We start from the raw sequence: 16123 nt of genomic DNA, 5'->3' as shown, positions 1-16123 counted from the left end.
TTATAAGGGAGATATCACTGATTTGTTTGTTTGTTTTTTGCTGTTGTCCTCAGTCAGAAGCAAACAGTGCTGCCATGTTTGGAAAGCTGATGACCATAGCAAGTAAGTGTTAATAAGTTCTATAAACTGTTATTACAGCATTCCTGGAAATTGTATTTCTGTGAATCTTGGCATACTGAAGTGGCAGATTTATCTTATGATGAATTGTGTTTAATTGTACAGAAAACCTTCCAGATCCTGGAAAAGCACAAGATTTTGTGAAGAAATTCAATCAGGTTCTGGGTGACGATGAGAAACTTCGGTCCCAGCTTGAACTGCTAATTAGCCCTACATGTTCTTGTAAACAGGCAGATGTCTGTGTGGTAAGGAAATGGAAAAGCAAACTTTTATGCTTCAGATATTTGTGCTTAAACCAGTTCTTTGGAGTTAATGGTCTCTTTTGGTACCTTAACATGATTTTTATATATTTCTGATTTTAATAAAATACCTTTCTGATTAACCTGTAGAGATTATGGAAAATACAGTTTATGATCATAATCTTGCTTCCTGTTGAAAACATTAGCTTTATTCGTTCCTGGAAATAGCAGCATCAAGCATGAAGTCTAAAAGACTAATTTAATTTTTTAAGTGTCTCTTCTGTGGTTCCTAAACTGTCTTCTGACACTGGTGAAACTTCTGAGTACGAACAAGCCAAATGTTATACCTTCTGCATATTGGGTTTTGTGTAATGGCTCTGATATTGTACAGGGAAGGGAACAAAATGACCTTAAGAACTATGTCCTAATCACTTGATGTAGAAAGTATGTCTCCTTCTAAGCTAGTAAATTTTGCTTATTGAGAATGCAGCGATGCAATTTCAAGAGGAAGGTTTCTTCCCTCTTCCTGAAAATAATTTAGTGTAAGAGAACAATTTCCTAGTTTGTATGGTCTGCAGCATTCAACCATTTAGGAGAAGGAATGTCAAGAAGTCATTTCTTTGAGAGATTTTTAGACTTACATTCAAAAGAAAAAGTAACTTCATGTCCATCTTCTGCTGGGTTTGCAGCTGAATTTAGTATTCTTGACATCTGGGGCATTCAGAGGGGAAAAACAGATTTTTGGATCCAAAACATTCATAAGCAAGTACATAGGGTCTGAACATCTGTTGTAGCAAAGGTAGTGTAGTGCTTCTGCACATCTGCAAGTAGTGCTGTTTTTTCATTGTTGCTTATGAAATCTCACACATAGAATCATAGAATAGTTACGGTTGGAAAGGACCTTAAGATCATCTAGTTCCAACCCCCAAACATACAACAGGGCTACCTAGAGATTTATGGATTACTCTTCTCAATGTAGATATGCAAATTGCATCTACATTGCACTTAAGTCTCCCTTGATTCTGTTTTGGATCTGGCTTGCAATTCCTTAAAAAACTCTGAAGAACTCTTCTAAATGAAGAACATTCAGAAACCTGAATGCATCTTACATTCAAATAGTTTGGTAAAGCATGTCTGCTTTCAATATAATGTGATAAAGATTTGGAGATAACAGCCCGCCTTAGAATATGTTTCACTGATTATAGAGGCAGTGTGTGGTTAGAAGTGGCTATATTTAGCTTACTCAACATGCTTAAGAAGTAAGTAAAATAAGTACAATTCTTGTTTGTATCTAACATTCTTGTAGAGAGAGATAGCCCGGAAACTTGCAAATCCTAAGCAGCCAACAAATCCTTTTCTGGAAATGGTCAAATTTCTTTTGGAAAGAATTGCCCCTGTACATATTGACTCAGAAGCCATTAGGTAAGTTTCAAAGATCATGCCAACTCACAAATGATTATAAAGATGATGTGGGGGGAGGAGTTTTAAAAGAAGTGGGGAGGGGGGTATTTTCTTGGGATTTAGATTAATCTGTCCTAGAAGTAAAAATACGCATTTTAAAAATAAACATTTTATTTAGATGTCTTCATTTCCAGCAGCCTGGGTGGCTGGGGTTGCAGAGGATGCAATTTTGTGGGGTTTTTTAATACTTTTTTGCAGTGCCGTCTGCAAATGATTTTAAAAAATACAGTAGTTGTTCCTGGTGAAACTGCTATTTGTGGAACTTCTGGTGAAATTCACATAATTAACTGCAACAGTCTTGCATATAGCAGTTGAATTAATTAGCTTTTTTGGGATTGTGTAAGAGAATGTTTGGATTTCTTTTGAGACTTGTCTGGCAAGCTAATTACATTCTGAAACTCATGCAACTGTGTGTTGGTCTGAATGCTGCCAACAAGGTGGGTTTTCTTTGGGGTTTTTTGTTTGTTTGTTTTATTCCGTCCCCCTGCCCACCAAAAAATTAAGTTTGTATAAAGCTTAAGTTAGAAGGAAAAGGAATGAGGGAATACCTTGATTACAAAACAAAACCAAAAAATCGACCACCACACCACCTCCTCCATAATCACGTATTGCCTTCCCTTTATTTGTTGTCAAAAACAAGTAATCTTTGTACATTGTCACATTCATTTGCTTTTTTCATTTTGTATCTCTTATTTCAGTGCACTAGTAAAACTAATGAATAAATCCATAGAGGGGACAGCTGATGACGAAGAGGAGGGTGTAAGTCCTGATACTGCTATTCGTGCAGGACTTGAACTTCTCAAGGTAATCTACATTAATGCAGCTGTAGTTTGTAATGGAAGGGACAAAAGTGGTATAACTAATGAATTAATGTTAGCATGGTTTTAGTAGTTGTTATTTAGATAATTACTTTTTCAATGTATGAATGTGTTATTTAATACTCACTTGAGAAAAGAATAATGAAAGAGATGGGCTTTTTTTGAAGAAGTATGTTTTGGAAAGGGTGCCTAGACTTGAAATACACATGTTAAAGCAGAAATTGGTTTCTGCTTAGGGGAGTCATTTAGAATAAAGTGCAGAGGTAAAGTGAGAGGAAGAGAAATGGGGAAATTAGGAGAGGTACATTCTTTGGGGCCTGTGTGATCCTGGAAGGAGGGCAAGCAATAAACTCAAGAGCCAAGTTATGTAGAGGCTAAAAAGGGGGGATGGGGGAACTTGTGTTCTCAGCGGTGATGAGAAATAGCTGGGGTAGAAAGAAGGATTTGAAATATCTGGAAAGCATCTGTGATGGATTTGGCAGTTCACTGGTGAGACTTTATTTTCAACATGTTACAAAGAAGTATAAAACATAGGAGGGAGAAGAGAGCAAGGTTACATAATTCAAGTGAGACTTTTCAGAAGTGTGAGTGAATGAGGTGGAGTTTATGGAGACACATCACACCAAGTTTGGTAATGGCAACCACGGTAGAAACAGTTATATGAAGTATGCAAAGAAGTAATGTAACTCAGAAATCTGCCAAGGTTGAAGATTCTGTCGCTGTGATGTGGATATCTTCGAGAATGTTATTTCACACACTGATACTCATGCAAGTGGGCAACTCTGATCAAAGAAACCAAGATAAGATAAATCCAAAGAATACACAAAATACATGCAACTTTTCATTGTTCTCCCTACCTTACATTGTCTGAACTTTACTTACTATAGTTTTGCTTTGGGAGAAGCTTTTGTTCTCTCTTGTCCTGCCTTGAATCTCTGCATGCTTAGTTTCTTTTTGATGTTTGTTCTATTTAACAGAATGTGTTATATTTCATTAGCTTTAGATTAAAAGGCCAGTAATCTGTTTTGTTTGTAGGTACCTTAACTTCCTTGATTTCTTTTCTGCTCAGAGACTATAGATTCCGGAAAAGTTAAGATTTCTGTTCAGTTAAGTTGAAAAAAGCGTTCTTAAGTATATTGTAATATACATGAATACTCTTGAATAAGTGTTCGTTTTAGTAAATACATTTACATATTCAAGTAATGTACTATCTTATAAAATATTTGGAGGAGGGGAGGACCTGAACAAAGCATAGATTAATTTATTTGAAAATGCTTAGCATCACATTCTCCAAAATGAACTTACTGAACGTAATAATCTCATATGAGTATGTAATAGCTATTGATGGTAATGCTCATAAACAGCCATAATTTTGTTTTTCTGATGATTCATTTACCGTGAATAAATATACCTTTGTTTTAACGTCTGTCTGCAGGTTCTGTCCTTTACACATCCTACCTCGTTCCACTCTGCAGAGACCTATGAGTCTCTGCTTCAGTGCCTCAGGATGGAAGATGATAAGGTAGCTGAGGCAGCCATACAGATTTTCAGAAACACGGGTCACAAAATAGAAACGGACTTGCCACAGATAAGATCGTGAGTATATTTCTTTACGTGCTGCTTTTCATACCTGGAATTCTTCCTCTTGATTGTTTATTCGATATGTTGCCCCTAAAATTAACTTTATAGTCTTGTAAACATGAACAGCTTCTCTTCCATCATTTTGTACTCTTTTACTACCTTTCTGTCTTTTCATTTTTAAAATTTTGTGTTCTGGCATTGTTTGTGTATTTGTTGAAGATGGTAGGTGGTACTTAAAAATCTTCTTATAATAGACACATTAAAAGCAGTGTGTAGCATGTTTCCCAGGTTACAAAATAAGCAACAGCAAGAATATGGTGTAGGTATAATTCTTTGGCATCATTTCTACTCATATCTGCCCTTCATGCAATTTTTCTATCTTTGTAAGGAACAAAAATTAATCTGTGATGGTTAACAGCTCTGTTTGTTATGAAACAAGTTGGGAAACAAGATCCAAAAGCAGGCATGAATTTGTAACAAAGAATAATTGGCTGTCTGTAAGTCATCATTATACAATTCGTGCTTTAACTGCTGATTAAAGCTGCATAATCTGCTAGGTATTCACAGACTATTTAAAACCTTGTGGGTAACATCTAAGACCTTAAAATTAGCCTCTTAGTAACTACCTAATCCAGATTATAAAGCACAGGTTTCAAATTCTTCTTTATTGAAATAGCATCTCGGATATTACCATGCTGAAGTGCGTACCAGTGTACACCTGAAGTTGTCAGGGAACTGAAGAGGTAACCTGAGTGATTTTTATGGATTTGGGTCGGATTTTGGGCAAAAGAAACATGTTGGAAGTTCACATACAAGAGTCCTTTTAAGACATTTGCAGGAGTGAAGAGAAGAATAAGCACAGCAGTCCCCATTGCCACTGTAGTTCCCAGTATAGCTGTCTGTACTTCCAATTGTCTGTACTTCTCTACTAGAGTTTAGTGAAGACTGCGCAGTGCTGGGGTATACCATCTTCTGTCAGAGGAGCTGGTATTGCTAACATTTCTTTTGGCTTCATGCCTTAGCCAGGTATTGCTGAAGTATAGTCTGGGCAGTCTCAACTTAAAAATAGAGCTGTCAAAATGGAGGTTTAGCCTTTGGCATGGTTTGCACGCAAGTCAGGTTAATGTTCTGAAAGCCAAAATCAGGTTAGTGTTTACACTGACACAAAGAAAAAGAAGTCTGAGGACAAGTAGATGTTCCAGATTTTGTATATTCAGAAATCTTTATCATAAACGGAAGACTTCATATAATCAGCAAGATAGTTTGTTTCAAGTGACCTGTTTTTTGTTGTTGGTTTGGGTTTTTTTTAAACCACTTGTTTAAAGCAAGCAGTCTGCTTGCTGTCCTTTGAAGCAGCGTTCACCAGCAGTAGCCCAAGTTCTTCATTATATGGACTGCTGTATGACTCCACAGTGATGGAATCATTGGCCATGCTCAAATAGAGCCTGTGCACGATGTGTAAACTTGTAGATGTAAACATTTAAAGGAGCATGTAAACATGTCAGGTTTCACCTTTTGCAGATCTGTGTCAGTTGTGGTGTGAGGAGGTGTATGGTTTGTAACTGGTGCATCGATGCTTGGCACATCCCTTTAATATGCACATATTTACACTATGAAAACTGTAGGTTAGGCATTGAAACCTATTTTAACTATTTTAACTATAAACCTATTTTAACTAGGTTTTACCAAATTCTTTGCTATTTTGGGTCTTAATCCAATTTGTCGAGTCTTGGCAGGTTTGAGAAGAGACGTTTTCCTACTTCAGGATACTCTTAATATTTTTCTAGGGAGCCTTCTGTTTGTTTTGAGGTTTGTGTGTTTTTTGAGGAAATTGTATGAGATCTCATTCTTTCAACCCTGCAAGCTGTTCTTCCACTTCTTGTTGCTGCTCTCAATTACGTAGAATGTGTCAGTGAAGTCTGGATGCTAAATAATCCATGAACTGAATGATGTATTGTTATGGAACCTTTCAAGAAAGCAAGGAATTTTCTTTTAGATGATTCTCTCTCAGACTCTTTCTAGGTAATTTTGTTTTCTCTTGTCAGTTGCTGGGTGAGTTGTGTGGTAAACCTCAGGAGTTAGTGTCTCAGACGATGACCTCTCGCCTTCCAGAGCTCTCATGAGTGGAACCGAACAGTCTGACCGACCTTGACGTAGGCTCTGGCGTGGCTTCTGCCCTGCTCTTGCCTTCAGTGGCCTCTTATCAGCAGATAGATTTCAGAGGATTCAAATGCAAAAGCTCAGAACCAAGCAGTTGTTCACTTGAGTATACATTGCAGCTGAAGACCAAAGTTTAAGCAGTAAAGGCCTATAAACACACTGATGTTTAATGGTTATTGCTAGCTTTCATGGATTTCCTTCAGCCCTGTCACTTCCAAGCTTGGGTAACAACCCCAGGTGTTTACCTTAGCTGAACCTGTCAGGTTCCTACCACTTCCTATTTGGCTTCCTAAACTGCATTATTTTAATCATTATTTTCTTTCATGCTTGATTTTTCCCTGTGGGCTTTTTTCTGCTTAAATGTGAACAGCCAGATGTTCAACAAGTATTACTTAATACAATTCCATCCTGCTTTTTAGTTTATGATTATGATCTTTCCTGAACAGACTTCAAAGGAATGTGAATCGTAAGACAGTGAGGATAGATTTGTATAGGTGAAGAGCTTTATTTTTTGTAGATTGCAAATTGCATTTTGAAATATCTTGTTTAATGTTCACAGAACACTAATTCCGATTTTGCATCAGAAAGCAAAAAGAGGCACTCCTCATCAGGCAAAACAAGCTGTTCACTGTATACATGCCATATTTTCAAATAAAGAAGTGCAGCTTGCACAGATCTTTGAGGTATGTCGTGTTTTTTTGTTTTTAAGATCTGTTTATGTTGTTCTTAATTGATACCACTAATTAACATTAATTCAGACTGTTTATTAACAGATAATTTAAGAGGTCAAGAAGCCTACAGGTGCATGGTGGTCAAGACAAGCCGTTAATTTTACAACAGCAAATGATTAATGTTTCTCTCTTACAGTCACAATTTTGTAATATTCTGATGTATGATAGATAGAGTTTTCCTTTTTGTCTACACAGGAAAAGTTAGGGGAAAGTAAGCTAGATATGCTGGGATGATGTACACTAAATTCCATGAGGACACATTTAGCAGATACTAAATGAGAGATAACATCCTCTGCTTCCAAACTTGTATTAAATTACTTTGCTTTAAGGTTTTTGCATGTACAGCACTTTCTTACAAAGGAAGTTAGTGCAGAATAACTACTTGACTCGTAGGCTCAGACGTTAGCTTGCTGCTTGCTTAGACAAGTTGTAAAGCAGAAAGTCACCTTCTACATAGCAGAGGGTTTATTACTTTTCACTGTAATTTCTTAAATAATAACATTATTAATCTGCACTTGTAGAATATCTTAGGCCCTTAATCTTGGCTATCTTTGAACCTACTCATAATTCAGAAGTGTGAAAAGCTTTGACTTGTAAGAGTTTGATCTCTGCTTAGACTTCTGTGAAAGTGCATGTTCCTTCCCTAACACCAGAATATGATATGAGGATGCTGGGTGGCACAGCACCACAGAATTATCCTGGTGATTGTTTCCTGGAAGGGAAATACTGATTGCTAACAGAAATGTCCCTAGTGGTTTCCAAGGTTTTTTTACCTGCTATTATTTTCTGCCATTTGCAGTTACAATTTAGGTTTTTATAGCTCCTGAACAGAATTGAGTCAGAGCTTTTCCCATGTCTCCCAGGTCTGAATGTATTTCACCATTAAAACAGGAAGAGATTATAAAACTTGTTCTGCCCCTATCTCATGTAAGATTTTTGGTTTCTCTTTTAATTAGGAAATCACATTCTTTCTGCATTTTTATTTGCTAATGTTATTCTTAAAGAAAAACTGTGAAACTCAGCAGCAATCCAGCAGTAAAACAAACTATTTTTAGGCATGCTAATTTACTTATCTGTAGTTGATTTATTTTTTTTTTTCCCCCCACCCTTCCTCAGCCTCTTAGTAGAAGTTTGAACGCTGATGTACCAGAGCAACTTATAACTCCATTAGTCTCATTGGGTCATATTTCTATGTTGGCTCCAGACCAGTTTGCTTCTCCAATGAAATCTGTTGTTGCAAACTTTATTGTGAAAGATCTTCTAATGAATGACAGGGTAAGATTTTCTTTCTTTGGTAAGTCCTTACTCTTCTGTTTGCCTGTTATCAACTCTGTGGGGAGTAGAGCTTTTTCTGTTAAGTGAGTAAATAGAGGAATGTTCTATAGATGGCTAGTACAGTGATAATTGCGTTATAAAAGATCTTTGTGTGAAAGAAAGCTTAGTCCTTAACTTTTTTCCATTTTTACTTCTGCATTTTTTGTATGGGTTGAGCCAGTTCTTAAACTTACATGAATGTCTGTAGTCAACAGGTGAGAAAAATGGAAAATTGTGGTCTCCAGATGAAGAAGTTTCTCCTGAAGTGCTAGCAAAGGTGAATGATCTGCTGTCAGTAATAATGCCTATATTTGAGGTTAAAAATTTACTTTTTTCAAAGTTGTGAAACAGAGTATTAAAATAAATCCCTTTGAGTACCTTTGCATTAGTCTCCTTAGCATATGCAGTGTTGTAGAGTTTCTGTGGATTATACACACAGTTACAGAACCGGTAGAACCTATGCATTTTGGTGTCTTCACTTACTAATATTAATTATGTTGAATGTTGAGAAAATTAAGAGATTCAAAAGTTTTAGTATTCCTTACAAGAAAATTGACTTGACTTTACTGACTGTAAACAGATTTGAAATAAACTGACACCCTGATAAATTTTATTCATTCATCTTTATGGGCTATTTACTGTGAATCTAATTATGACCATTTCTAGAAACGTTTATCTAGTTGCTCTTATTTTTAATCAGGTAGCAAGTATCCTGCATCCTCTAGATGCACTTGTGTGAAGACACATAGTTTAAATGTCCTGATGTCACAAAGACCGCCACTTCCTCCTTTACTCTGTAAATATTTACTGCTTCATTCTGTTCCTTTAAAAATGTATCAAAAAAATAGGAGTCTGTGGAAATTTCAGTTTGACAGCAGTAGGTTTTAGTGATTTATCAACTCTAGGAAGTACGTTCATTGTCGATTTGTTTGTGTTTGATAGGTGCAAGCAATTAAACTTTTGGTACGCTGGCTGTTGGGTATGAAAAACAACCAGTCGAAATCTGCAAACTCCACGCTCCGGTTATTATCAGCTATGCTTGTCAGTGAAGGAGACTTGACAGAACAGAAGCGGATCAGGTCAGATTTTGTTCCTTTCAGGCTACCATCAGTTTTGTTGTAGAATTTCAAAGAATATTAATTATTTTGGAGCTGCTTTAGAATTTTAAGGCAGCTAATGGGATGATAGAAAACAGATCTGATTGGAATTCAGCGTTAGGAATGGAATGGCAGAACAAAAATATTCTTGATACTCGTTTCTTGTAATTTACTAATAATCTAACTCGGAACCCTGTAGATATCTGAACAGCAAAAGACATAGTAGAGAATAAAAGACCTGCAAGAGTGTCTTTGAAAACAATTGAGTGATGAGATTTAACACACTTGGGAGTTGTGTGATTTTGAGTGGAGCTTTTTTATTCCAGCAGTGAGGTAACTTTGCACCACATCTTCATTCTGAGGGTGAAGGAAGGAAAGACAAAACCTGCAGCAGAAGCGTTGCTTTCATTTAACCAATGATATGAAAACAAGAAACTTGACTCATTTCAGTATTTTACTAGAATCAGTTACTTTGTGGGAAGCGAGGAGCACCTTGTTTTCACAGATTTGGTTGGATTAATTTAGCTCAATCTGAAACTATAGAACTGTGATCTGATCTGACAGAGAAAAACCGTAATTGCGCATTGATCTTGTAAAAAGAAGAAATTGTGACATGCAAGTAATTCAAGAATATTTGAGTGAGTTTTGTTTTGTTTGTTGCTTTTTTCCCTCTCATGTTTATATAGTAAGTCGGATATGTCTCGACTGCGATTAGCTGCTGGTAGTGCAATAATGAAGCTTGCACAGGAACCCTGTTACCATGAAATAATTACCCCAGAACAGTTCCAGCTCTGTGCGCTTGTCATTAATGTAAGTAACTGCATTTGAATTGAAGTGACTTTTAATTAATTGGGTTCAGAGTCCTTACGTCTGAGCTTTTGTTGCCGCTACACTGAGTATTTTCTATTCCTCACTGCAGCTTTTAAGAGTTCTTGAAATTTCATGGTACTTATTGTGCTGCACCTCTTGATATTTTTAAAGTGTCTCCTCCTTGAATTCCACCTTGAATGCCTTTTTTATTTTTGTTTGTTTGTTTTTCTGTTTTAAAACCGAGATTTTTGCACTCTTTATGTTTTGCTATAGGATGAGTGCTACCAAGTGAGGCAGATATTTGCCCAGAAACTGCATAAGGCACTTGTGAAATTACTGCTCCCTTTGGAATATATGGCAATCTTTGCTTTGTGTGCCAAAGACCCTGTGAAGGAGAGAAGAGCACATGCCAGACAGTGCTTGCTCAAAAACATCAGTATACGAAGAGAATATATTAAGCAGAATCCTATGGCTAACGGTTAGTATATCAGTAAAGTCGTTAAGAATAGTCAAATAGTAAACTGGAAGGAATGATCATTAAAACTAAAGCAAATTGCTTCTGTAAAGAAATATTGGATAAGTTTAATTTGTTTCCTCATCTTTATACTAGACACATTCAAATCTAAATTTATGTAGTTTAGCAGTAGCGTAAACCATAAAAAACTTTTCTGTACATGGTTAAGAATTATGCTTGTAAAATCCAATGTTGTTACTGTGGTAGTTGTATTGCTCAAAAAATAAAATGTTGGGTTTTGATATTTGAGGCTTTACGACAGTGTTCCTGAAGTAAGACCAAGTAGTTTCTTAGTAGTAAAACTCACTCATTTTTTTTTAATGATTCATTAAAAGTAAAATTTGTAGGAAGAAAATGCAAATTGAAATTTTTACATTCCACACTTGAAAAAGTAATACTTTGAAAAAGTATTTCTTGTGATGTGCATGCGGGTGTAATATAGATGTTATTTATGATTTCATTTTTGTTATTGTAGAAAAATTGCTATCCTTGCTGCCCGAATACGTGGTACCATATATGATTCACTTACTGGCACACGATCCAGATTTCACAAAACCTCAGGATGTTGATCAACTTCGTGATGTGAAAGAGTAAGTGTCAAATGATTCTAGAATTGTTATGCTGAGAATTCTGTGCTTGGAGAAAACTGAGGTACTCTTTGTTTCATCAATGGCATTTTGCAAAACAGTAATCATGGAAATGTGTAACACTTTAACCAAGGGAAGAAGCCATCAACAACTGCTTAGCAGTATATCATGAAAGCTCAAATGGTAGCCTGTAGGTCACACCGTAGTATACCAAATAAGTGAGTTGTCTAGCCTTCTTATAAAGTGAAGCAATGATTTTTAGATTCTTGTATTTGTGCCTAGGAATATCTGCAGAATTTCGCAGTGCACTTAAGGAATGCCAAGTAATGTCAGTTCAGATACTATAAGATAGATTTTCCAAGACTTGAAAACTCTTTTTTTTCCCCCTAAGCAAATCTACTAGAATTCATGTTAAGTTTGCTGCCGACTTATCATTTGCACTATATGTCTGCAGTGCAGCTTAGTGCTTCTTGATGTATTCAGCACAGATTAGTGTACACAAGCCTGTCATACAGAAGCTTGTTCTGTACTGCTTCCACTTTGAGACCTTCTTGTTTGCCTCAAATAATCTTTCATACTTTAAGTATAACTTTTGTATTCTTTTGTGTCTTGTAATGAATTTTAAAAAATAGTTAAGTTTTAACACTTCATAAAAATTATTAAAGCACATACACACCTCACCCCACCCCACCCCCAGCTTTGATTTTAGTGTTTTGGGGCTTTTTCTTGTATTTCTTTTTGGTGGAACTGTGAGCAGTGGCGTTTTGCTGTTACAAAGGCATGTATAACCACATACTACAATATACATCCTCAGAAAAGCAGTTCATTCTTGGTACAAATAGACGAGTTCACATCTTAATTCTTTTTGCACCCTTACCTGTGAGAGTCCAAGTCTAATTTTTTCTTTAAATGAAAAACTTAATCTGTTCTGATTTCTGAGTTACTTGACTCACACCTGGTCAGAATCTGAAGTCAGTGAAGATTTCTTGCCTAATCATCAAGTCTATGTTTTGCCCCAGGACCTTCTGTTCCTGCCAACATCTGAAAGCATCTTCCAGCATGTGCTCAATCCAAAATACATGCAACAAGTTCTGATTCACAGTTCTTGAGTTAATACTTATCTGAGAAGTGCTTTCTAGTGCACTAGAGCTTTTTTTGACGCCCCTTGTATAGCTTTCCTTTGTTGTCAGATTTCCTCCCTCATGTTTGTCACAGGCTGGCTGAACTAGCCAGAGAGGACTGCTCCAAACAAAGAAATACTCTGTACAGGAATTTTGGCAGGAATACTTCTCTGAGTAGTCTCCTGAGATAAATGCAAAACATTTTTCTCATATAATGTAATACAGTGTCTTTCAAGAGTTCTGAGACTCATAGTGTTCACTTTAAAGTGTTAACATTGATGCTTGCAAACTTAGAAAAGCAGACTTGGCAGTGTGTTTTGCAGTTGTCTCCCTAGTTCATCTTGGTTTTACATGCCGTAAATTCAGTCACGTAAAGTAAATACATGCTTAGCAAGTTCCTTAACTATAATCTGTGATACTCATCCTTAGGAAGTTTAAGATTGTCCTGCAGAGGTATGTTTGGGTTTGTTTTTTATATCGAGACAGTGTCTTTTTCTTCCAAATTCATATTCCAAAAATACTGAAATAGATACAGAGAATGAACTTTCTTCATGTGACTGTGTTCCCCTAAGTGCCTGGTTTTATTACATGAAATCCCACTGTTTTTCTGGAAAGGTCTTGTTCAGGGTTGATAATGATTTAATTTGTTGACTTAGTGAGGAAATAAAACTATTGAAGTTGATACATGTTAACTGGAATTACCAGAGTAAAATTTGTCCTCAGTAGTAATATTTGGTTTTGTAGAAGTGGCATCAGTATGGTATTTTATCGGTCCTGTATGCATCCCATTTAAGTTCTTGAGAATAGTGAATAGATGGATGTAAAGGTATCCAAGAGATTTATTTACTAAAGCCTTTACAGCTCTTTGATGCAAGTCAGAATATAGATGTCTTATTTTATTTCAACACCAGATAACTATTGAAGTGTTTTGACAGAGCACAGCCCTCTTTTACTTTGAGTTCTTGAGAGAAATGTTCCTTCATCTCTTGTGTTACAATCTTAAATTTGTATCAGTTAAGAAGATTGGGGCTTTTGTGAACAGGGAATTCTGATGTTCAGTCATCCTGTTTTTCTAGTTTTTTATTAGCCTTTTTCTACAAGATAATCTCTCTTCCAGAGCTTCAGAATTAAATTAGCTACTGGCAAAGCCTGCATTTCTCAGACCCGCCCATATGTCTTTCCCAACTAAGTATTATTTTACCATATTATGACTGTTGACCTTCTAGCCACGTGCAGCTGTAAAGCTTGGTAGCAAATGATAGCGTGGATGGACCAATTGTGCTTTATATCATAATTGAAAAATTCTTAAAGCAAACTTTTTAGTCAAAATGTCTAAATAAATTAGATTTAAAGAAAGAAAATGAGGAAAGCTAATTCCGTTATGTCTATCTGTAAGGATTGCTTTTCCTCCCATATGGAGCATTAGCAAAAATCTGACCTGTTCAGTTTTGGATCTCCTCTCCTATTTGAATTCCAGTATTAAACCACATAGTGTGGGTAAGTGTCTAGCAGCAGTATGATTTGTTTAAGCCTGTTTTGAGTATGGTCATGGTACACTGTTGATAGGAACCCCAAGGTAGCGATTACATAATTTCATCCATACTATGGTAGCACCAGGATTCTTGCTTCTATTCGTGTTTAGAAGAGGAAAAAGTTGTTTGGTTGGGCAGCATTTATAGATTCAATAAGAAACACACTGATTTGGCAGATTTAATCTGAAAAGTATGATTAAGACTCTGTATGTTAGAAGTCTAGATTCTGTTTACACCTTCAGATGATGTTACCTGTTTATATCTTCAAATTGATTGTGATTTCTTAAGAAAAAGCTAGTACAAATGACAAAAATTTTTAAGACCTTGCTATATGTGGGAGCTACAGTATAAAAGCTGGAATATAACTGCTTGTGGTTTTATGGCTTTTTAGGTGCCTGTGGTTCATGCTTGAAGTTTTAATGACAAAGAATGAGAACAATAGCCATGCTTTCATGAAAAAGATGGCAGAAAACATCAAGCTTACCCGAGATGCTCAGTCTCCTGATGAGCCAAAGGCAAATGAAGTAAGAAAAACAATTCAGATAAGTGTTGTGAAATCCTCAGCCCATCACCCAACACTTGATGAACAGGATTTACAGGAAATCTGAAAGCACTAGTTCAGATGTTTTTATGGTCTTTTAGAGAGAGTGTTAATTGCAAGCATTGTCTGTATGTTGCCAGTCTCATTCTTCAGAACCTTGCTGACCTTACCCAGCACACAATACCTAATGAGGTTAATAAACAAAATCTGTTAAATATTACTGTTTCTGCCTGCCTGCCTTATTTTAACTCCTACTGCCTGGTTTCCCAACATAAGTGTCTTCTGCAGTTGGGGGAGGAAATGCTGTGTTATACGGCTGCTGTTAAACCTATTAGTTTCTAGCAGAGATTAGAAACCATTTATGGTGATTTGATTGAGCAAGCGATTCTGTTTTACAGCATAGGCATGTAAAGTATTACTAGTTTTTTGAAAAAGTAATACCATATGAAAAACGGGGACTTCTGTATGTGGTTGAAGAGCCAGCAGTACGGTTAATGATGTAATTACAAAATATGTCCTTTGTGGTGGTTATTTCAACACACAGATTAAACTTTTTAAAGAATTATGTTCTCTGTACACTGTAAAAACAGTAATTCCTAAACCATACTTGTCTTTTTTTCTTTTTCTTCAGAAACTTTATACAGTATGTGATGTAGCACTATGTGTAATCAACAGCAAAAGTGCTTTGTGCAATGCAGATTCACCAAAGGACCCTGTATTGCCAACCAAATTTTTTACGCAACCTGAGAAGGTAAATTTGTTTGTTTAATTTCCAAAGTAATGAAGGGAAGCATTTTCATTTTTACATTTGAAAGCTGGTTATCTCCGTAACATAATACCATGAGTGTGAAAATGCATGTATTTTATCCTCAGCAGTGAATTTTTTGAATATCAGTTGTATGCTATGCTATCTCTTTTATTATGAACATGTGCCAGAAATGTTTGTAGCCAGATGAGAGCTACGAGAATATATGTATCAGCTGACTGTATATCTGAGTTGGAATGCAAAGCAGACAAAAAAGAAAAAGGGAATGTTTTTGTGTTATCAGTGGTATGTTTATATCTGTCAGTAGCTGTTTGGCTGGTTTGCTTGCTGTACACTTTGGTCCTTTTATTGCCTAGTAATAGTCTTGGTGAGTACAACCCGGCTGTCAGCAATAGCAGTAGTGTGCTTTAAGAAGCATACTTCTAAAAAGTGTAAGTGGAACTAAAGTAATTCTCTGGCCCAGACCTGACGTGTTGGCTGTACTGAAGAATATAATTCATATTTTTCGGTGTCTTAGACTGTTTATTAACAGCCTTTCTAGAGTCTGTTTAAAAAGAAATTTAGTTTAGAATGGGAAATGTTAATCCCAGCTTCAGGTACAACATACTGTCATTCAGTAATGCTTGCTACAGATCTCCTCCAAAATACTATTTTGACCTATCTTTATTAGATTGATTCATTTGCAGCAGATTGCATGGTGTAAAATGTCTGTTGCACTTGATAGTAGCATCTAG

General features: G+C 36.1%; 1 protein-coding gene across 2 annotated transcripts in view; it reads left to right on the top strand.

Annotated features, from left to right (window-relative positions):
- Nucleotides 1–16123, top strand: part of PDS5A (PDS5 cohesin associated factor A) — an 82346-nt gene that overhangs the window by 53308 nt on the left and 12915 nt on the right. For both annotated transcript variants that reach the window (XM_030493346.1, XM_030493347.1), the window contains exons 15-28: nt 54–102; nt 223–362; nt 1663–1778; nt 2516–2621; nt 4071–4231; nt 6936–7059; nt 8224–8382; nt 8630–8698; nt 9364–9500; nt 10205–10328; nt 10602–10806; nt 11318–11432; nt 14474–14606; nt 15255–15374. In XM_030493346.1, the coding sequence (XP_030349206.1) occupies nt 54–102; nt 223–362; nt 1663–1778; nt 2516–2621; nt 4071–4231; nt 6936–7059; nt 8224–8382; nt 8630–8698; nt 9364–9500; nt 10205–10328; nt 10602–10806; nt 11318–11432; nt 14474–14606; nt 15255–15374 (1758 nt within the window). The remainder of the gene's footprint in view (nt 1–53; nt 103–222; nt 363–1662; nt 1779–2515; nt 2622–4070; nt 4232–6935; nt 7060–8223; nt 8383–8629; nt 8699–9363; nt 9501–10204; nt 10329–10601; nt 10807–11317; nt 11433–14473; nt 14607–15254; nt 15375–16123) is intronic.

Source organism: Strigops habroptila, chromosome 7 (genome assembly GCF_004027225.2).
Source record: "Strigops habroptila isolate Jane chromosome 7, bStrHab1.2.pri, whole genome shotgun sequence".
Taxonomy (NCBI): domain Eukaryota; kingdom Metazoa; phylum Chordata; class Aves; order Psittaciformes; family Psittacidae; genus Strigops; species Strigops habroptila.
The sequence above is the reverse complement of the archived record's forward strand: the minus strand, read 5'-3'. Positions and strand labels throughout refer to the sequence as shown.